This window comes from Equus asinus, chromosome 13 (genome assembly GCF_041296235.1).
Source record: "Equus asinus isolate D_3611 breed Donkey chromosome 13, EquAss-T2T_v2, whole genome shotgun sequence".
NCBI lineage: Eukaryota > Metazoa > Chordata > Mammalia > Perissodactyla > Equidae > Equus > Equus asinus.
The window spans coordinates 19484978-19507379 of record NC_091802.1 but is presented as its reverse complement, the minus strand read 5'-3'; the positions used below and the strand labels follow the sequence as shown (position 1 = coordinate 19507379).

The window sequence follows — 22402 nt, the reverse complement described above, 5'->3', positions numbered from 1 at the left end:
TCTGGGGTATCTGCTACCTCCACCTCATGCCTCTTTCCTAAAACCAGTTATTGTTTGGATCTGTCCCTTAACTAGGACCCCCTGGGGCAGGAGCCAGATCTTTTCAGGCCAGGCACAGAGTTGGTATTCAGTGCTTATTGAATAAAATGAGTGAGTGAATGTAAGAAAGAGGGTTGGACTAGATCAGGGGTGACAAACATCTGGTGTGCATGCCTTCCACCTCCAAATCTTGTGCCCTAAGCAGACATATCTAGCCTGGAGACAGCCTCGAACACTTTCTAAAATAGCATCACTGCCGCTGTAGTTCCTGAGCTGACCCCTTAGGACCTTTCCAGCACTTGCCCCTCCGGCCTGGGACTGTCCTCTCTTTCCGAGGTGGGGCTGAGCAGCTCGCCCATCCCCATCACTGAGGACTGCTGGGTTACTTGGCCACATGCTCCTGGCAGTTAAGAGCTGCCAGAGAAGGGGTCTCAGGCAAGAGGAGTGTGGCTGGTTCCAGGCAGCGCTTTCCTCTCCTGGACACACAGCTCTGGACCCTGCCACTTCCCAGGGACCAGGCTGCTGTGGCTAATACACAGTGCCTTTGTCTCCAAATGTTCAAAACAGCAGAATATTTTAACCTAATAAAGCTCCTGAGGAGGGATTGTGGTGAGTTTCTTCTCTGCTTCTCTGCGTAGAGGGCAGACCCATCTTTCTGCTTGGTCTCAGAATGGAACTGCCTTTCAAATCTGATCATGCCCCATCCTTTGCTTAAATTCCTCAGTGGCTCCCTATTACCCTCTGGATAGAGTCCAAACTCAAGATGGCATTCAAGCCCTTTATGAACCCGACTCTTTCTTGACTCAGCTTCAGCCCTCCTCACGTACCCTCTTCTTCAGGCACGCCTCACATGTCCTCGCTATAGCATGCTGCTTCATGCTTCCACACCTTTGCATATGCTGTTCCAGGACTCCACGCCCCTTCCCTGAACAAACGTTCTTGTAACGCTTCCATGCCTTCTCCTTGAGAAGCCTTCCTTGCTTCCTTCCTCATTTGGGAGCAGCTCTCCCCTCCTTGGATCCCCACTGCACCCTGAGTTTACCCCATCACAGCACTGTCTGCACTGAACTTGCTCAGCTGCTTACCAGTCTTCCCGCTAGACAGAGAGCTCCCTGAGGGCAGAGACCACGTCTGCCTTATTCACTTCTACTTGTGCCTGGCACCCAGGAAGAGCATATAGAATGAAATAAGGTTTAGAGCCCAAGCTAGGGGCCAGCTCAGTGGTGCAGCCGTTAAGTTTGCACATTCTGCTTTGGTGGCCCGGGGTTCGCCGGTTCCCAGGTGTGGACTTAAGCACTGCTTGGCAAGCCATGCTGTAGTAGGCGTCCCACATATAAAGTAGAGGAAGATGGGCACAGTGTTAGTTCGGGGCCAGTCTTCCTCAGCAAAAAGAGGAGGATTGGCAGCAGATGTTAGCTCAGGGCTAATCTTCCTCAAAAAAATAAATAAATAAATAAATAAAAGCCCAAGCTAAAGAAAAGAAAGGAAAAAGGGCCAAGCTGCCTTTCATACTGAAAACTAAACACTCCATCTCCCTTCTGCCAGCAAGCCCCTCTCCACTGGCAGCAGTCCCAGACTCCCTGGTCATCCCAGACCAGAACCTGGGAGTCTCCTTCCACTTTCCCCCTCTCCCTCATCAGTGTCTCGGAAACCTCTTCCCACTTCTCCGCTCCCAAAGTCACTAAGTTCAAACCCTCTTGCCTGGCTGGTCTCCCACCCTCCGGACACTACCCTGCTGGCTCTCCTGAGGATTAGTTCTGAGCTCCTCCCTTCTCTTCCAGAAAACTTCAACAGTGCCCTACTCAGTGTCTTGGCCTGACTTTCGAGGCCCTCCCACTGCCCCCTCCACATGTCTCAGGCTCAGCCAAACCTGGCTGTTTCCTGTGTCCCTAAACACTCCCTCACCTTCTCACCTCCGTGTCACTGCCCATGTTGTTTCTTCTATTGAAATGTCAAACCTTCAATGCCACTTCCTCCAGGAAGCCTTCTAAATACCCAGCTAAGAATGATTGCTTCCTCTCCTCCCAGGTCACTTTATGTCTCTTCCTTGGTACTTTTTACTTCCTATTCTGGAAGTTGATGACTCATGTGCTTTCTTCTTCCCCTATTTCTTGAAAGTGTGGGCTCTTTGGGTGCAGTCCCTGTTTAACTCAGCTCTGTGTACCTGTAACGCCTCCATATTGTATGTGCTCAATAAGTGTGGGTCGGATGAATGCTACTGAGGTGTGTGGCCATTTCCTGGCTTCCTTATGGAGAGCAAATGAAGGTGCCAGACAGCAACAGAGAGAAGAGCCCCCCACCTACTCCTCTGTTCAGCATTGAGTCCCCTGGGGCCACTCACCAATGCAGACAGGCTCCTGGGAATCCCAGAAGGGCTGGGTGGCGTTGAGACAGGTAAGGAACCTGGCACCCTTCAGCTGGTAGCCAGTGGCACAGTGGAAGTGGGCGCTGCCTCCTGGGTGGAGGCTGGTGACAGTCACAGCTCCATAAGCTGGACGTCGGGGAAAGTGGCAGCTCAGGAGATAGGCTGCAGAGAGAGAATGGGTGACACCGTGTGTGTGTTTTGGAGGGCTGAGTCATAGCCAGGCAAAGGAGCCCTGCCCAGCCTGCCTGGAAGTGTCAGTTGGGGCCAGAGGAAGCATCAGGACTTCGGAAAAGACTCTGATCCCCTCCTCAAAAGGTGCCAGTGATATTCCCAGCAGCCCGGGCTGGTTAGTGGAGCAAGCACAGAGCTGGAAGTGAGGAGGCTTGGGTCTGGTCCAAGCTTCCTGACACTTTAGGCACATTGCTTAACCTTTCTGAGTCCTAGTTTCCCTATTTGTTAATTGAAGTTCAAAATGCCAGCCCACCTACAGGGTTATTATGAGAATAAATGGGATAGTATTTTATTCAGCTTGGTATGCCTGGAACCAAGCTGATAGTACATCTTCAAGAAATTTTTATGGAATGACTTATAGATGTGAAAGCACTTGAAATAGTGAAAAGCCTATATTGATGTAAAGTATTGATATTATTTTTCCTATGGGGACAAATATGAATTACAGCAGGAAGGATTGAAATAAGACAATAAAAGCTTTCCCAATGTTCATTGAGAAATGCTAAAAAGCTTGATGGTAAGGGCTGTGGACTTCTAAAAACAGGATGGGGTGAGGGTGGGGAGCCTGGGCGTGCCTTCATGGAAGTTGGGGGAGGAACCAGTTGCCCTGGGGAACTTTGTAACTTTGTGGATTGTCATTCCAAGTATGACCAAATGGTGGCAGCAAATCCTACAAAACAACCTGGCAAAGCCTAACCTGGGGCCAAGCTGGGGTGTTACCTAAAAATAGGAGTAATGGCTTGGTCCGAGAGGTGGGGAAGAAGGCCTGGAGGGGTCAAGGAGAGAGGATGAGCGAAGGCTTGGGCTACAGAGTCTAAAAACCCGTGGGGGTGGTGGGAGGGATGGAGACTGTCTCGACTGGGAAACCACCCCTGAGTCTTGGTGGGAGGGGCCCAACCTTAGTGATGGCACTAGGTAGATCAGAAGAGGTCCAGGTGGGGACTCTGCTAGCCTCCGTGTGCCTTTGTGTGAATAGAAAAAGGAGCTGCCTCTGGGCAGATGAGGCTCCAGAAACAAGTTTTGTGATTTTCACCTGTCCTGGCCTTGGTTTCCAGGTCTGCGAAAGGAGAAGGATGACTCCTACTCTTCCCTCTCTCAGAGGGTTCTTAAGAGAACGGCCAATGAGTGGTTACTTGTGATTGGCAGGCAGTACAGGGCAGTGTTTAGGAGGTGGGCTGTGGGGTCAGACTGCCTGAGTTTGAATACAGGTTCCTCTACTTGCTGTGCCACCTTGGGCAAGTTACCTAACTTCTCTGTGCCTCAGTTTCCTTGTTTACCCACCCATTTAGAGTATTGCATCCAGTGCTACATGAGATGTTAAGTGAGAGGACATTTATCCAGTGCCTGGCACAGTACCAGCCTGCTGTATTGTTTGTGATCTTGATTAATAAAAGCACTTCACATCTGCATGCACCTTCCAGCTTCTAAAATGCCTTCACACTCTTCTTACTTGATGTCTATAATATGCTGGGAGGAAGGAAGGCAAGGTAGTGGTTATTAACTCACTTTCAGATGAGGAAAACTAAGGTTCAGAGAGACTGAGAGACTTGCCCCGATCACACAGCCCGTGAGTGGCAGAGTGGTCACTTGAAGTTCCTGGCTCTAGAACCCACTTGTTTTCCATCTCCCCTCCCTCACCTGCTCCTCCAGGTGAAGTAGAAACCTGGGCTCAGGAGTCAGAGAAACCCGAGAGTAATAGACAAGGCTGCCTTGGGTGGTGGTTGAGGACAGCCACTCCCAATGGTCTAGGAGAGACCCCAGGCCAGGGTGGGATGGGGAAAAGGGTCTGGGGTACTCTACCCAGAGTGGAGGGGGTGACACCCCGGGAGGTCTAGGCCATGAGCCAAATGTCATGCTCAGCACTTGGGCTACTTACATCTTCCCAGTGAGTTTTTTTTTTTAAAGATTTTATTTTTCCTTTTTCTCCCCAAAGCCCCCCAGTACATAGTTGTGCATTTTTAGTTGTGAGTCCTTCTAGTTGTGGCATGTGGGATGCCGCCTCAGCGTAGCCTGATGAGCGGTGCCATGTCTGCGCCCAGGATTCGAACCCGTGAAACCCTGGGCCACAGAAGCAGAGCGCGTGAAATTAACCATTCGGCCACAGGGCCGGCCCCATTCCAGGTAAGTCTTTATCACCACTCTGGGAAGAGAGGTCCCCCATTTCACAGATTAGGAAATTGGGCTGGGATGAGATGAGAGCAGGAAGCTGGGGGCAGATGATGAAGCCCCCAGACTCCATGGTGGGTAAAATGCCACTTCCCAGGACGAGCTTCCTCCTGTTGCCATGACGACCATTTGGGGAGCCTGCACCATTGCAATCTGTCGAGCTATTTTCTCACTGGCTTCTGTTTCTGGGGCCAAGTTTAGTGCCAGGAATTCTCAGGAGGGAGGCGGGGGTGCCTGGCAGGGCCCTCTGCCTCCTCACCCTGCCTGAGGCTGTGCGAGGGGAGCTGGGACTTGGTTCTACAGATGAGGCCCTTGTGGGGGCCCATCCTTGTGACCTCCAACACTATCTCGGACAGTTCCAGCAGGGGTGTGGGGGCTAGGCCCCCTATCCCCTCTTCTGGCACCCTTTTTCTCAAGCCCAGGGAGAAGCGCGTGTGAGCACACGCTCTTCCTGTTCCCATCTCTGGGATCAGGGCTAATTACAGCCTATAATTAGGGGAATTACACTCATTAAGGAAAGAGCTGATCATTGACAAAAACTGGGCTGCGGAGGGAGGGCTTCTGGGAGCCGAGAAGGAGGCAGGATTGGGCCAGCTTTCCCAGCCCCTCTTTGGGGTCTGCACCCCTTGCGGGGACTCCAACCCACTGCCTTTCAGCCACCTTTGTCTGACCCAACAGAGAGGAGGTCCGGGGTTTTGTACAAAGGAATTTGCAGCAAGAGAGGTTACCATGGCGTGAAATTATGCCCGCTGCTAGGGAGGATTGATGAGCCATTAGGGAGGCTGGCCGGGCCGCCTAGACACTCACCCTTGCCTCAGCTGGCCCCTGCCTCTGTCAAGCCCTTGACCAGGCCCTGCCCACCGCCAGGCTTCCTGCTCCCACACCAGACTGCTCCCCGAGTTAGGGTGGAGAGGCCAGGCAGGGGCCAGTGCTCCTTAGGTGGGTTCCAAGCATCCCCATCCTTAGAGGAATGCCTGTCCTCCCTGGCTGTGGCACCCCGCAGGGCTGCAGAAGTGGTCCGTGACAATGCAAGGCAATCTCGTAATTGTTCACGCCAATTATTTCCCCATTAGCACTCCCCAAACTGAACTGGTTACCCTGTTGCAGCAGTACAAGGGATCAAGAGGACTTTGCTTGTGAAAGGGGGGCCAGGAGGATGCTGATGAGAGACGGTGGAGTCCCAAGCCCTGGTTCCTCCCTTCCCCAGTCTGCCAGCTCTTTAACATTAGTTGCTTCACAGAGCATGTGCTAAGCTCTTGACATGCACCATTTTGTTTCATCCTCATCATGGCTTTGTGTAGTAGGTGTTTTGGTTTCATCTTATAGCTGAGGAAGAGGAGAGTTAGGGAGGTCAAATGAGCTGTCCAAAGTCAACAGCCAGTGGGGAAGGAGATTCAAACACAGATCTACCCATCTCCTGAGTCTGTGATTTTCCCATTACATCATGCCACTTCCCTATTTCCGGAAGTGTTCTGAGCTGATTGGGGCATGGGCCAGGGCCAGGGCCAGGGTGGGTGAGGCAGTTCAGGAAGGCCAGACTGGTAGCTAAGGACATTGAGATGGTCATTGTCAAGCCCCTTTGACCTCGACCCCCTTGCATTTGGGGAAAGGGCTTCTATCATTATTGCTTGTTTAAGTGTCTGCCTCTCCCTGACATTCTGAACTCCTTGAGGGCAATGACTTGGCTGGTTCGTCTTGATATTGCCAGTGTCCTGCACAGGCCTGGCAAAGAGTCGACGCCCAGGAAAAGTTTAGTGACTGAATGAATGAATCAGTGGCAATGGGCACACCTGGGCTACCTGGTCCTGGGTCAGTCCCCCTTCGAGACGAGTTCTCTGCAGTGTGGTAGGTGGAGGAGGGAAGGCCCTGGGGGTGTCAGATGTGCAATACTCACCTCCAGTTGTACAGAGCTTCACTGGGCACCTCTGCTGTATGTTAGTAGCCTCTCCCTGTTCCCCCCAGGCTGTAATAACACCAGAGACCCCCAGGAGGACAGCCAGTCTGGGCTGGTTCTTCCCTCAGGCCTACCTTGGTAGTGGAAATGGAAGGTGCCAGGCCCAGCAGGTGGTGGGAGGCTCTGGAACCTCAGGGCTGCTTGGTGGGTGGGGCTGCGGATGACTTGGCCCCTCAGCAGGAAAGACTGGTTGGCCAGGGGCAGTGGGTCGGGCCCCCCCAGGCCCTCCACAGTCACCGTTTCCCCTTCCTGGAGGCTGATGTTCAGGACCTGCAGGTGGAATAGACCGAGCAAAGCAGAGCAGTCAGCCTTCTTCCTGCTGACTGAGCCCTGCTGCCCTCAGGCTTCTGCAAGCCCTGGGCATGGCTAGTCCTTAGTGCCACTTGGGCATTGCAGCCCCCAAGTCCTGAGCTGAGCACCTTAGTGCAGGAGGGGCTCATTTTATCTTCCTAGGAACCCTGCAAGATGGGACCCAAAGTTCAGAGATGTTAAGTAAATTATCCGAGGTCACATAGAGATTATTAGCAGAACTGGGATTTGTAAGCGTGTCTCTTTGTCTCCAAAGCTTTTCAGCTACACCAGCTGCTTCCTGTCCCTTTATTTCTTTGGGCTCAGTTTTCCCATCTGTAAAGTGGGGATGGAGTAGGTATGTTGAATTAGATGGTGTCTAAGGGCCTGGCTAGCAATGTGAGGTCTTAAGCACCAGACCTATGTGCCCAGCTTCCCCTAGACATCCCCTGTTCGATGCCTCATGGGCACCTCACACCCAGCCTGCCTCACACTGAGCCACCCTCTTCCCCCAGCCAGCAGCTCCTCAGGTTCCCCATCTCAGGGAATGACCTCACCATCCACCTGTGTGTCCAACTCAGGAACTGGCATCTTGCCTCCTCCTTCATACCCCACATCCAGTCAGTCATTCAGTCCTGACAACTGGACCCCAAATCTGTCCACTAGTCTTCACCCTTACTGCCACTTCCCCAGCTTTCACTACTATTGCTCAACTCAGATCATGGCAGCAGCCTTCTGGGTGGCCTCCTTGTCTACAGGGCTTAGCCCAATATTCTCCAAACTGCAGCCAGCTAATAGCCCCAACCTGTTGCTGATTATGGTGTTTCCTTGTTTAAATCCTCCATGGCACTTCTGTGAGCCCAGAAAGCCCATAGTATCTGGTCCAGACTGCTTGCTGTGGCCCTCAAGGCCCTGCCCAACTTGGGCCCTGCTGACTGCTCAGCCTGGTCTTACACCATGCCCCTTCACGCGCCAGCCACAATTCTATTCTCTCTTCTCTGGGCCTTTCTTTCCAATCCTTCCCTCTGTCACAGGCCCCTCTGTCACCACCTCAATCCTCAGGCCCTAAATCCCTGGAGCATCCTTCTGCACCCCATGCCTCCATTCAGTCAAACAAGAATTGGACAGCAATGAACTCTGTCCAGATGGGAAGTGGCAGTGTGAACTTGGTACAAGGAGCATTGGATTGGGACTCCAGAGATCTGAGACCTCATCCTAACCATGTGATCTTGGAGAAGTATGCTGACTACATCAAGCCTCAGTTTCCTCATCTTATAAAAGGGCCTAGTATAGGTTTTTGCTACTCAAAATGTGGTCCCTGGACCAGCAGCATCAGCATCACCTGGGAGCTTATAAGAAATGCAGAATCTTGGGCTGCCCCAGGGGTGTAATGTTTAAGTTTGGCACACTCCACTTTGGCAGCCCAGAGTTCGTGGATTTGGATCCCGGGGGCGGACCTCCACCACTTGTCAGCCATGCCATGGTGGCGACCCACATACAAAATAGAGGAAGATTGGCACAGATGTTAGCTCAGGGCTCATCTTCCTCAAGCAAAAAAAGAGGATGATTGGCAACAGATGTTAGCTCAGGATGACTCTTCCTCACCACAGGGGAAAAAAAAAAGAAATGCAGAATCTCAGACCCTCTCTGATCTACTAAATTACAGTCTACATTTTAACAAGATCCCTGGGTAATTCGGAAGCACTGATCTGCATGGTCTCCAAGGTCCCTACCATGTTGCTCTGAGGCAGGGCCTTCAAGGGTTAACCACCTGGGCTAGTTAAGTGGCATCCAGTTCGTCACCAAATCCTTCCCAATCTTGCCTGTCAGATATTCCAGTTGGTTTCTCCTCTCTATCCCTTTGTCACTGTCTTGGCTCTGATTGTCCCCTGACCATTGTTTTTCACCTGGAGAATGGCCTTCATTCCTCCCATTCTAACTCATCTACCGGCCCTGGCTATCTCAGATTGGATCATTTCTCTCTTCCACCCAAACCCTGTTGGTAGCTTCAGATTGCCGAGAGGACAAGGTCCAAACTTCCCAGCTCATGGTTGGCCCCAGTGGCTTTGCCAGCCTCATTTTCCTTCACTGAAGCCACAGCTGACCACTTATTTCCACCCCTCTGGGCATTTACACACTTAGGACTCTACACAGGGAATGCCTTCCCTTCTTGCTCTCCTGATGAAGCTGGTCATTCTTGTAGATCTCAGAGCCACCATCTTCTGCCTCTCAAGCCAGGCCAGTCAGTTCCTTTGCTTCGGGCTCTCCCCCCATCCTCTACCCATCTCTCTATTAAATCCCAAGGTGGCATTTTGGATCATGATGCCCTCTTCACTGGCCAGTCTCAATAAATATATGTGGACAGAATGAATGTGTGGGTGACTGGAGGTACATTCCTCGCTGGATTCCTGCGAGCTGAGAAGCACAGAGGATGCTGAACCCAGCCAGGTCCAAGGAGACAGCCATGCTAGGCTCTGAGCCCCTCACACTGTGGGTGCTGAGAGCAGACTGTAGGTGCTCTGGGGACTCTGCTGCCTGGGAGAAAAGACCTGATGGGTCTTTGGGGCTGAAGAGAGAGCTCAAGGCAGGTGCTGGGGCAGAAGTGCCTCCCTTCTGTGAGGAGCTCCCCGCCTCCCCACTGGGGCACGTTTGGGTGGAGGCTGCCTGACCATCTGCCGGGGACGTTCCTCAGGGGATTCCTGCGGCAGGCGGAGGCTGGATGAGATCCCTTCAAACTTGGAGATTCTGTGATTCTGGAGTTGGGCAAACAAGACTCACACACGTGGAATCTGTAATTACCGAGAGATGCCAGGCGGCATATAATTCTGCCGCAAGTGGCGCTGAATGCGTGCAGCAGGAACCCTCCACAGGGGAGTGGAAGGGTTGCCGGCTCAGGGAGAGTGCACTGCACGTAGCAGGTGGTCTGAGAGCGCCTTGAAGGGGCGGGACTGGGAGGAGGAGGGAGGGAGGACCTCAGTGCAGGGAAATTTCTAGGAAGCAAAGGCAGAGAAGTAGAAAAGAATGTAGCATTTTTCCTAGTTCCCATAAACACCCTTTTGACCTCTAGCTTCCAGCTCCTGACCCTCCTGCTTTGCCAGCAGAAGGAGCAGCAGTGCAACAACAGCAGCAGCAATAGCGACAATGACCATTTATAGAACACCTACAATGTGTCAAGCCTTGTACTATCTACGGATATTACTTCATCCTCACCACAATTCTATAAGGTAGGTGGTAAAATCCACATAAGTAAACAGAGGCTCAGAGAGCCTAAGGAACTTGCAAAAGTAGCCTTAAAAGTAGTAGTAGGTGGTGGTAAGTAGCAGAGTCTTGCCTTGCTGGAGGCAAAGGCAACTCCTTCCCTCCCAACCTCATGTTGGTGTCACCTGCAGACAGACTTCCAGATATCTTTATTCCCTGGCCCTAGGCCCACCAGGTTTAGCAGAGAGGTGGATCTTGGCCTGGACTGGCTTTTTTCAAGATGTTGAGAGTTACTTTCTCACCAGCCATCCTTTCCTCCAGAAGCCCAGAAAGCTGGGAAAACCGAGAGCTGAGACTTCTGGGCCCCTCTGATCTGGGGAAGGCATGGCCCCCTCAAGTGGTAAGGGTTGCGAGGAGAGTGTGGAATGGAGTGGGCACGTGTTACCTGGGGCTCACGTCCAGAAGGCACCCTGTTGTCAGCCAGAGGCTATCTGTGCAGCTCTGGTCCCTTGGGTTTCAAGCACCCACTTGCAAGCCACTGCAGTAGCTGGAATGTAATTTGTCACTTGTTTGAGGGCCAAGCCTGACAGGGGCCAGACAGGGCTGGGTGTTTGACAAGGGGGGGTGATGAAGTCTTGATGCAATTTGCTGGCATCCGAAGAGCTTGGGAGACAGATTGAAATGTCAGCTCTGCTCACGAGGGCTGTCTTCTCACACCCCTGGCCAGTGACAAGAGGGAAGCTGGGGGCTGGGCTGGGGAGAGGGGAGACAGAAGCAGAGAGAGCTGAGGACAATTCCCACAGGACCCTGGGCTGTCTAACACTGCCCAGCTTCCAGCAAACCATGGGGTCAGTTCAAGGAAGGAAATATAGCCACTTTGAGGGGGCTGACTCCTTCCTCGATGGGAGGTAGGGAGGATTCAGTTTGCCCTCTGCCAAACCCCAGACCATCAGCCTTGCCTGGCCTGTCTGTCCCCATGGAAGCTGCTAGTCAAGTCTCCAGAACATGCCCTAAATGGTGTGACTCATAGGTGGGATGGTGCCACAAGTCTTTGCACACAGTCACCTGAGTACAACCCCACATAGGCAGATGAGCTCAAGGATAACTCTTGTGTGCGAGCCCTACTCCCAGCACCTGAGCCCCCCACCCCAAGAAGCTGACCTCAGCCCCTGCTCCACTACACTCTCCTGGTCACCAACACCCATGTGTGTACACTGACATAGGCTCACTTGCATGCATACAGCTCCCTCAAACACATGTCCTGGCATGTGTGTGCCCTCACATACATGTGCTCCCTTACATTCGCATGCTCCCTCACTCCAACAGTAGTATAATCACAATTTTTCCCACGAGGCCCTTTATAGTTTTCAAAGCTCTTTCACACACATTATCCTCTTGGATCTCACAAAACCTCAATAAGGGAGGCAGGGCAGACCATGTTTACTTCCACTCCACAGATAAGAGGCCCTTGTAATCAGAGAAGTTGAGAGCTCCTCTTTGGGTCACACAGTAAATCCAGGCAAAGCCAGGACTCCAGGCCAGGACTTCTGATTCCTGGTCCAGTGGTTTGTCTTCAGGCACAGCATCCAAGGCCCCTCCCCAAATTGAGAGAATTCCAGGTGGGTGTCCTACAGGAGCAGGCAGGACTGGGCTGACAAAAGGGTTGCAGGTGGAGCCCCAATTGTCCCCAGCTGAACTCCCTCTTTGGATTTGCCACACCCAGACCAATCTGCTAGGCCGGGGGAAGAACAGGGGCTCTTGAATCCTGGGATCAAATCCCAGCTCCATCACTGACTGGTTAAAAGAGCCTTGGGCAAGTCACATGACCTCTCTGAACCCCAATTTCGTCTGTGAGATGGGATGATTGTACCCACCTCATGGGGTTAAGTTAGAGCCTGCCTATAAGGGGCAAAGCACAGAGTGGGCACAGCATTAGCAGTCCTCTTTGTTGGGGAGACCTGGGCCCCACCCTGCAAAAACCCTAGATTTGCCATGGTGACAGCTGGCTGCAGACCCACTTCACCCTCAGATCTGCCAGGTTCTACCTGGGAGGCACTGTACCTTGGAGCTGCCCTCTCCCTGGCCCAGGTTCTGCAGCTGCTGGGAAGCAGGGTCAAGGGCCTGAGGTGCCACTTCCCAGTCTGGCCTATGAGGGAGCTTCCTGAACCCAGAAAAGGAGCCACGCTAGGAGGGACTGGCTGGGAGGGGCCTTCTGCATTAATTGGTTCAATCTCCTTTTACAGAGAGGGAAACTGAGGCCAGACAAGGCCATGGTCCTAGCCTGGTCACCAAGAGCTGGGTTGCAGAGCCAGGACTGGAACCCCAGTCCTACGTGACAGCCTCCGTGCTCTTGTCTGAACTGATGCTCATCCACAAATCCTTATGGGGTAGGGATGGGGAGAGGGGCCTAAATCCATGAGGCTAGACCTGCCTGAACCACTGTGACCCCCTCAGATGGGCCTTCCAGGAGCCAGGGAAGAGGAGGTTGCCCAGAAATCTCACCCCACTGACCTACCACCCTACTCCTGGTGTCCACATCAGGCCTGGTCCTCACCTGGCCTAGAAGGGCAAGGTATTCTGACTATCAGATTGGCAGCTGGCCTGGCATGGGAGAGCTGTATTCCAATGGGGCCACCTGGGGCACTAGGGCAGGGACTGTGGGCAGCTGTGCCCAGCCTCCAGATGGTACAGAGAACAGCCAAGCCAAGATAGAGGCTGGCAGTGGGAAGGCTCTTGGAATGCCAAGTGCAGTGAGAGGCATGCGCCAGGCCCAGAAAGGCTGCTGGGAGAGGGGATGGCACCCGCATGGGCCGTGGGACTCATGCTCACTCATCCTGAAGGGGCTTCTTTGGATCTCTCAAGAAAGAGCCTCGCCCACTGCCTGTCCCCAAGTTTAAACAGGCAAGCCTCCTCTGATCATGGAGGGCCTGACCTGCCTCCTCCCTGTGGGTGGTTCAGACCCTCAGCCTCAGAGCACAAATAGCTGCAGCCTCCTGAAGGGAGGTGGGGGACAGGGGACCAAGCAGATTATGAGGGGCTGTGGTCTAAGCCATGGAGAGCTAGGGATTCTGGAACTCTTGAGGCTGTTCCTCATGAAAAGGGAATTGAGAGGGTCTTGCCCAGGGCCCCCGACTTAGCCAGGGCTCTGGTCACATGGCAAGGGATCAGCATGGTGCAGGCTGACCTGTGCAGGGGTGTAATTTGTGGGTCCTTAACATGCTACTCTCCTCCCATGGCTCCTCCCATCCCCCTTGCCTGGGTTCCATCCCATCCACCTACACTGAGCCATTCCTGTGAGTTCATGGAGGGGCAGACAGGGGCTTCCCCACCATGGGGAGAAGCAACAACCCTGTCTCTCAGCCTGCAGGAGCAGTGGGCAGCCTTCTAGGTCTTCCAGCTGTCTCACCCATCCCCCGCCCAATGCCCACCATGGCCTGGCTCAACTGCCAGCCCTGGACAGGAGGGCACTGCTCTAAGGTCTGGCCTCTGGCAGGAGTATGATCCAGAAGCCCTTAAGCTCACCTCCTGCTTCTATGCAATAAAGTTACCTGTCCACAACTGCCCGGGTAGCCTTCAAGGGCCAGTCTGCCATACCTGCCCCTCCTCGCCCAGGCTTGGCTGACGGCCTCTCATCCTTCTGGCCTCAGAGCAGGTATCAGCATCTCCAGCATTCTCTGACCTCCCACGCTGGCAGAGCATGGCCCATCCTGGAATTTCCACGGCCTCCTGTGCTTCCTACCACCATCCCCAAAAGCACTGAGCAGTCTATGGTCATTGTTTATGATTTCTGTCTGCTCCACTAGCTGAAGTGTGTCTCCAGTGTCCAGCACAGAGCCTGGCACATAGTAATTGCTCAATTTACATTTACAGAACAAATTTCACTCATCAAAAAACATGAGTTAATGGTTAACTGAGTGACCTTAGGCAGTTCCTTTTCCTTGCTGGCCTCAGTTTTCCAGCTATCCACTGGGTATTGGTCTGCAGTGTGTTATTCTTCAGGTCCCCAAGGGGTCTGTGTGGTGATGCCAGGGGGCCTAGATAGGAGTAAAGGTCACCAGAACTGACCCTGGAAGGAAAAGAACCTTAAATCCTGCTTCTGCCCTGGCTGATTCTGTCCCTTCCCTCCTTCTCCTGCCATGGCCTGACTCTATCTCAGGCCATCAGGGCTGACAGGGTCCCCAGGGACTCTGCCACATTGTGGTGAGGCAGAGGGTGGGGCCAGCATCTGCCTGCCACATTTCCTGACAGCAATCCAGGGCTGTGGCAGGTCTTCATCTCAAGGTTGCCTGGTAACGGCTTTTGCATTCTGATGAAAAAAATGTGGCAGCACCAGACAACAGACACAGGGCTTATGTGAGGGGGTGGGCATCCAGGGTGGGGCTTGTGCCTGGGCCAGGGCCGGGGCAGGCAGAGCCAGCCTCTTGTTCTAATGTGGAGAGTACCAGGACTGAGCCCAACCTGGCCTAGTGGGCTTCAGCAGGGTTAGTAGGCTTGAGGGGCAGGTGGAGCCAGCCTGTACCTGCAGGGGGGCATCCAGTCTTGCATCTGCCCCCTCCCACCCCCTTCTCCACACCTGCAGCTGGCGCCTTCCACTTGGTGAGCCACAGCCGGTGCCATCTCTCACCTAAATCATTAGGTGATGATTTTACATTAATTACCTTAATTAAGCGGCACTGAGTGCTAATGGCTTGGGGGGCGGGTGGCTGTTCCTAATTACCCTCCCAGTCATCCCAGAGTGAGGGGCACGGGCTTGGCAGAGAAGGAGCAAACAGTTATAGGAAGAAGGGGAGGGGCCCATTAGTGGTGGGAGAGGGCCCCCCCTTGCAGGACCTGGCTCAGAGACCTGGACCTGACATCCGCAGAGAGGAGGGCTGGGGGCACTGCTCCAGGACAGGTGTCTCTGGCTCCAGGCCCAGATCCAGGGGCTTTGCAATGGGTGGGGAGCAGACAGCGCTGCCCTGTTCCGTGGACTCCTCCTCTGCCCCTTTCCCTGTTCTGCGGTTGCCTGCCTGATTCCCTCAACTGGGCTGAGTGCCTTTCCTCCCAGATCCAGGTCAAATGTTACTTCATTCCTTCTTTCCTCCATTCTTTTGTCCATTCATTCACTCAGTCTATGAGAACCCATTCTGGGCCCTCCACTCAAAGAGCTCACAGTCCAGCTGGGGAGGTGGACAGCTATAAACAGACCTATGGAAGGCTGAGAGATAAAAGCTAGAATGGGGGATGCCCCAGGCTTTGGGGATCAGGAGAGAATTCCCAGAGAAAGTGATGCTGGGGTTGAATCCTGGGGGTGGGGATAGTAGGACAGCTCTTCTAGGCAGGGGGACCAGCATGTGCAATTAGAGCTTGTGGGGAAAGCGAGCTTAGCCCTTTCAGTTAGCTGCAAGCTGTTCAGTGGAAAGGGGAGTAGAGAACAAGAGAGGAAGTGGCTAGAGATGGGCCCAGAGGGACTGGCCTTGATTCAGAGGCCCCTGGGGAGGTGTGTGTGTGTGTGTGGGGGGGGGGGGGGTAGGACTGATTTAATTTGAGAAAAATGACTGCAGTGTAGATGGAGGAGGGACAGTAGGGGGCAGGCATGAGTGGGGTGACCAGTGAGGTGGCCACTGCATCAGCCGGGGGAAGGATGGTGGAGGCTGGACCGGTGGTGGTTGTGGGGATGGAGTGAAGCAGGCAGATCTGAGTTTTAGGGAGTGTCATGGTGATAGAACTTGGGCATGAGTTGATGGGACTGGGGAGGAGGGAGAGAGATGCGTCAAGGTGACCTCACATTGCACAGCTCCAGGGACGCCATCCACATTGCCCTGGGGTGGCCTTGCTCTGGGTTTCTGATTAGTTGCAGTCAGTCTCTAAGGACAAGAGTGGGGTGGCAAGCAGGTTGGGTGAAGAAAAAGGAAGAATTGGGTTTGGGACATGTGGAGGTTGAGGAGCCTGTGGGACATTCATGAGGACCTGCAGGCTCAGGTTTTGGGATTAAGAGAGTTTTAGGATTAAGAGGGATGAGATGGCACAGAGAGGCTGGGGCTGTGACTCCCCCACCAGCTGGTCATCTCTCCGATGGTGCAGCCATGTCTGCCTTCCCCACTTCCGCATCCCAGGAGCCAGCACAGAGCCTGGCCCAGAGTGGCTGCTCAGGGAGTATTTCCCAAAGGAATGAGTGAGTGAATAAATGAGTGAATGAGGATCCACGTCTCTCTCATGCCCAAATAGGCAGCCCTGAGTTCTCTTAACTCAGCCACGCAGATTCAGACACTCATCCAATTCCCTGTCCATCTGAGGTGAGAGCCCCCTCCTCAGGATCTTCTGTGTCCCTGATCAAACCCCGGGGGGAAGAGGATGGACAGCCTGCCCCCCTGCCCCAGCCCCTCTCAGCTTAGGGCATTGCTGAGTGGGAGCAGTAGCCTCTTTACTCTTTGGTGCACAGGGCAGAATCCGACCATCTTTTAGGCCCATTGTCCATCCCTAGCCCTAGGCTCCCCTCTGACTGATGCCCCTGAGCATCCCTACCTCCCCGCATAGCCGGTGCCTTTTTGGAAAGGTAACACACTAGCCCCAGCTTTTCCCCTGCTGGATCCAGGTCACTCACCTTGATTTCCACACCGTAGCCAGGGTAGACAGAGATGTAGTAGAAACAGTCCAGGCTGACATCAGGGGGTGAGCCGGGGCCTGTGGGGGAGTCCAGAGAGCCCTCTGGGCCTGAGAAATTCCAGCTACAAGCGCCTGGGAGGCAGGAGGAGACAGAAGGCTAAGATCAGCTCTGGAGATGTGGGTCCAACTCAGGCTGGCCTGTGTGTGTGTGTGTGTGTGGTGAAGCCAACCTCTTGGGATGCCTATTCCTCTGTTGAAAGAAGGGGACTACCTTTTCTTGAGCACCTACTATGTCAGTCTTATCTCAGTTCTCACAATGGTTGCATGAGGTAGGTCTTCTTATCACCATTTTACAGACGAGGCTTAGAGAGGTTAAATAGAATTCCTAGGGTCTGTTGTAGTTGCTTCCAGTTAGGATTTGAACCCAGGTCTATCTGGTTCCAATCCACATGCCTCCTGCAGGCTGGCCCTTGGTGCCAAAGCCTGCCTTGAGGTGACAAAGAGAGAGGAATTTAGGGACCCGGGAGCTCCCCCATCCCCATTTCCAGATCTGCAAGCCAGCAAATAGCTGACCTGGTGGCTGGACTGTGGTGATGGTGGTAGTAATGATGGTGGTGGTGGTGGTGGTCTCCTCATCGTCCCCTGAAGCTGTAGATGTGGTGATGGTCCCCTCGATCCCCAGCCCTGTGTGCTGGGATGTGATCTCTGGATCCCATGGCCTCCCCATATCTCCAGGACCCTCTGAGGTTGGAGTCCACGCTCTGCTAGGGGGTGTTGTGTTGGGCCTCTCCCCTGGGCCTGGGGTGGGCACTGCCACGCTGAGCCCTGGAGGTAAGAGAGCTGTGATACGAAGCACAGGGGGCTCTGGCTCCAGGCTCCAGGGTCCTTCCCTGGACTGGGGCTGAGTGGGAGCTGCTGCCATGGAAGGAGTAGGGCTGGTGAAGACTGGGCGGTTGTCCTGGTTGGCCAGGCGGGGAAGGGGACTTGGGGTGAATGGCGTAGGTGGGTCAGGCTGGAAGGGCAGTGCCGGCCTCAGCTCCTCCTCGCCCCTCTCCAGCCCCTCTTGTAGGAATTCCTCGAGCAGTGGGTGGTGGTTGAGCAGCTTCAGGGTAGGGGCCGTTGTGACGAAGTGGACACCTCGTTCTGGCTGCTCAGGAGTAGGGGCCGCTGTCAGCTCCCCATCCGTCTCCTCAATGCCTGGGGCCTGCCCTTCCCCCACGGTTGGGGCCTCTGAGGAGAGTCCTGAAATAATAACGGATGATCAGAGGTTCTCCCCGTGCCCCACAGCAAGCAGCATCACACCCGGTCCAGACAGTGGGAGATCCATCTCTCTTCTGACAGAGAGCCTCGGGGAGTATGCTCCCTGCTGAGAATCATGGAGCTATAGGACTTTACAGCTGGAAGTGAGATGATATCACATACTTCAAGGATAGCACATGAGATACCCTTTCCCCTCCAACACCAGAGGTAGATATTACTAATCTAGTATTGCGCTGTTTCCTGCAGTTCTCAGATTCGGCCTCAGAATCCTTCTCAACACAGCATTCCAGGCAGCCATGCTTGATACCTCGGACTGACATGAGAAATAAATATCTGCCATCCCTAATGTAGCTCAAAGGCCTTATTTTACGGATGAGAAAACTGACCAAGGAAAGGAAGTGACTTGCTCAAAGTCACACGACCAGTCAGTTGAAGGCCTGAGGTAAGCCCCTTAGCAAGGGTGCCATCCCTGCCCCACAGTGACTTTTCTTCTTGAGATTATAGAGCATTCGAGTTCATTTTCCATTCTCAGTGAAACTGCTGCTCATTTGTCTCAGGAAATGCTTCATATATTTGGGATTTTGTTTTAGATTTCCTCACAGGTACATGACATCTTTGTTAGGGCCCCATTATGCCCCATTTCTCTCACTTCTCAGAAAATCGTTTCTTTTGTCTTTTTTCTTGGTTTTTTTTTTGGTCCTTCTAGAACAGTAATGTGAGCCAAGCTCTGGAGTAAGGCAAATGTAGCTTCAAGTCCCAAATGTATCACTTTGGGGCTGTGTGACCTCAGGCAAATAACCTAAACTCTCTGAACCTTAGTTTTTTCATCTGTAAAATGGGATTTCTTTTTTAGGACTAACTGAGATAATATTACTTCCCTTTCCCATTTGGTATGTCTCTCTGAATTCTCTTTATCTTTCTTGTGATACTAGTCAGGATCCATCTAGGGTAGGGTCTGAAGCAGGATAGAATGCTCATTTGGCATGCTACCCACGTACCCCCCCAATCCATGGCAGACATTGTCAACCAATTTTGGTTATTTCTTGCTGAGGCCACATGGGACTTCAGAGTCCTTCTTAGCAGAGTCACCCAGGCAGCCCCTACCAATGGATTAGATAGGCTATGGAAGATGAAACTTATTTGCTATTGCTGGTCTGATTGCTCTGCTATTGATTATATTGACTTATTCAACCACACAGCTGCTGGACAGATGATACATATTCTGCTTGTGGCCCACTAGGCTCCCCAGATCCTTAACTGCCAGGAAAAGGTCAGTGGATGCTGGCTCCAGATTCAGCTCATATAGAATTTTGCAGCTCTGAGAAGGCTGGAAGGATATTCTGCTTCTAACAGCTCTCAAATGGCTGCATGAGGACTTGAAGGGAAACACAGCCAGAGGGAGATAACACAGTTTGCAAGGAGAAGGTCGGTTCCTCTCTGGTCTTGTGATGGGGCTGTCATTCCACAGGCTCACACCCACCCCGTGGATTGGCAGGCGTGAGGAAGCAGCAGATGGCCTACATTCTGTTCAGGGGACCATGGCAGCTCTGATGTGTCAGACAAATGGGAGGAGGGAGGAAACTGGGGTTGGGGAGGTGGGTGCAGGTCACATGGTTCTCCATTGCTCTGGGTCAGAGGGGCCCCGGTACCCCAAAGCCCTGAGCAACCAGAACCAACCCCTGTCTCCTGAGACGCCCATTAAACCTGCCCATCTGTGCCTTGGCATTCTTTGCCAGACCCTGACAACACAGTGCCCGGACTAGATGCCCAGCCAGGCCCATACCCCCTGGAGCAGACGGTCTGCAGTACCCTGGGTCTTTCATCTGAGTCAGTGATGGAGGGTCCAGGCATTGCCATGTGACATGCCAGGACAAGGCCACTCTCTTTGCCCACCCCCCAGATGTCACTCAGTCTTTGCCAGATGAGCTGAGACTGATCTTAGCATGGCACAAGGAAGAAGAGCCTTTCTCATTATGTAGACTGGAGCCCCTGGGGCTCCAGTCTCCCTTTCCAGGATTGCCCAAGAAGAGAAATGGTCTGTAGCTCCCAGGGTACGTACCTGTGGGATTCTTCATTGGGAGAGGGAGTGCAAAGAGAACCTCTGTCTCAGGAAGGGACCATAGCGGGCACAGCTCCTCCCGCTGGCTGCCAGGTGGGTGCTGGGCAATGGAGCGGAGCTAATGGGCACCTCCCGTCACTGTCGATTGCACTGATTGCATTATCTGGGGGGACTGAGCACTTGGTTAAATGGGATCGAGATAGCATATCAAACGAGCAAATTGATTCTGCAATCAGCTGCCACTTGGTCCCGGAGGGTGCCACCCACTGTCAGGGAGGGTAAGATAATCTCTGGGAGACAAGCCACTTCTGGGGAGAGGGCATCTCCAGACACCCTGGTTGTCTCTGATGGAAGCCTGAGGCCCTGTGACAACCCCCCACCCAGGTTCCTGGGGTCCTCTCTGCCTGGGTTGACTGAGTTCAAACGTGCAGAGACTGACAAACGGGGAGAGAGCGATGCAGGGGACAGTAGAATGAGGTGTCAGGGACCCAGTATCCAATCTCATCAGGCACGTACCGTGTGCTAGACACTGAGTCAGGCTGTTCCCAGACCTTGTATTATTTAATTGATGCTACAACTCTGTGAGATGGGAATATTATTCCCACATGACAGACAAAGAACCCAAAGCCTAGAGAGGAGAGGTGAGGACTTGCCGGTCGCAGAGTGGTGGCGCTGAGATTTGAACCTATATTAACTGGGCTTCAAAGTCATAGTCTTTCCACACCAGCCTGCCCGGAGCTACCCTGCAGAGAACACTCTGGCCAGTGGAGGAAACCAAGGCCCAGAGAGAGGAATGGCCTTGTCCAAGGTCTCATGCAGGTTAGAGGTGGAGCTGGGGCCAGAGTTTCTGATATCTAGGACCTGAGTTGAGCCTGAGCCAAGCTGGGCCCTCAGGAAGCCTCTGGCTGGGACCCAGGGAGCCCTCACTCCAGGCCCAAAGTGCAGCTGAGTCTGGGACACAAACCAGAGAGTCCACAACACTGCTCCGCAGGGCTGAGGGCACTGAGTCACAAGTACCTGGGTTCAAGTGTCAGCTCTGCCACTTACAAGTCATGAGAACCTGGGCAAGTTGCCTCTCAGAGCCTTTGTGTCCTTAGCTGTAAGATGGGCCCTCTGGAAAGGCTTAAGAGAATCTGAACACTCTAAATACCAGTTTTTGGGGGCAGTGAGGGAAAGGCCACACGCCAAGGCTGGGCAGCCCCCTGCTAAGGCAACACTGAGGCAGACCTCTAGGGTGGGGAGAGGCTGTCCCGGGGTGAGGACTCTCCTCTCTGGGGGACCTCGTTCCTTGTTGTGTGGCCATATGTGTGAGCCTGAGCATGTCAGCCATAAGATGAGGATAATACTGTACCACCTGGGGGCCTGTCCTGTGGCCAAGTAAAGTTCACGTGCTCCGGTCCGGTGGCCCAGGGATTCCCCAGTTCGGATCCTGGAAGCTGACATGGCACCGCTCATCAAGCCATGCTGAGGCGGCGTCCCACATACCACAACTAGAGGGACCCACAACTAAAAATATACAACTATGTACTGGGGGGCTTTGGGGAGAAAAAGGAAAAATAAAATCTTAAAAAAAAATACTGCCCCACCCGTACAAAGGGCAGCCACCTTCAAGGCTGTGTGTCTGTAGCGGAAAGGGCCTTGGCCCCCAGCAAGACAGGACCCCGTGATCCCCACCTGTGCATTCCACCTGTGCCAGAATACAGGCATGTACTCTCGCAGCTGCTCTGTCCCCGCTGCAGGGCCAGGGCTGCATCCTCCAAGTGGGCTGTCAGGGAATCACCCCTCCCCTCCCCCCAGCGCTGTCCCCAAGGCGGAGGAGGCCCGGAGCTTCCCGGTGGCCCCCAGCCCCAGCTGGCCCCGCCACTGCCTGGGCCCTTCCCGCGCATTAGCTCTTAAGCTATGCAAATAGACATCGGAGGGAGCCCTGTTTAAAGTATTTAGACGAAATGAAAAAAGGCTTTCATCGGCACTAATGAGCCATTCAGGATGCCTCCCCGGTGGATTCTCTCCCACTCCGCCTCCCGGCCTGCACTGCCCCCCATTGCCCCTCCTGGGATTGGAGGCCCCCTCCCCCCAGCCCCAGCCAGCACCTCCCAGGGAATGCTCCTGCCCTGCCGCCCTCCTCCCCAGGGCCCAGTTGGGTGGGGGTAGAGGTGAGGGGCCCTATGTTCCACCCCTGAAAGACTCGGGCCAGGATCAGGGGTCTGGCCTCTGTTTAGGGGAAGCTATAACTGGAGACTCTTCTTCATAATGTCCA

At 53.6% G+C, this 22402-nt stretch overlaps 1 protein-coding gene across 6 annotated transcripts in view; it reads right to left on the bottom strand.

Moving 5' to 3' along the window:
• The window catches only part of SEZ6 (seizure related 6 homolog), a 46449-nt gene that overhangs the window by 7266 nt on the left and 16781 nt on the right, over positions 1-22402 (bottom strand). For 4 of the 6 annotated variants that reach the window (XM_044745514.2, XM_044745515.2, XM_044745516.2 and 1 more), the window contains exons 2-5: positions 17400-18068; positions 16825-16958; positions 6830-7025; positions 2381-2566 (exon numbers count right to left, since the gene is read on the bottom strand). In XM_044745514.2, coding sequence (XP_044601449.1) covers positions 2381-2566; positions 6830-7025; positions 16825-16958; positions 17400-18068 — 1185 coding nt within the window. The remainder of the gene's footprint in view (positions 1-2380; positions 2567-6829; positions 7026-16824; positions 16959-17399; positions 18069-22402) is intronic. The other 2 variants (XM_070482692.1, XM_070482693.1) reach the window with 1 other exon arrangement.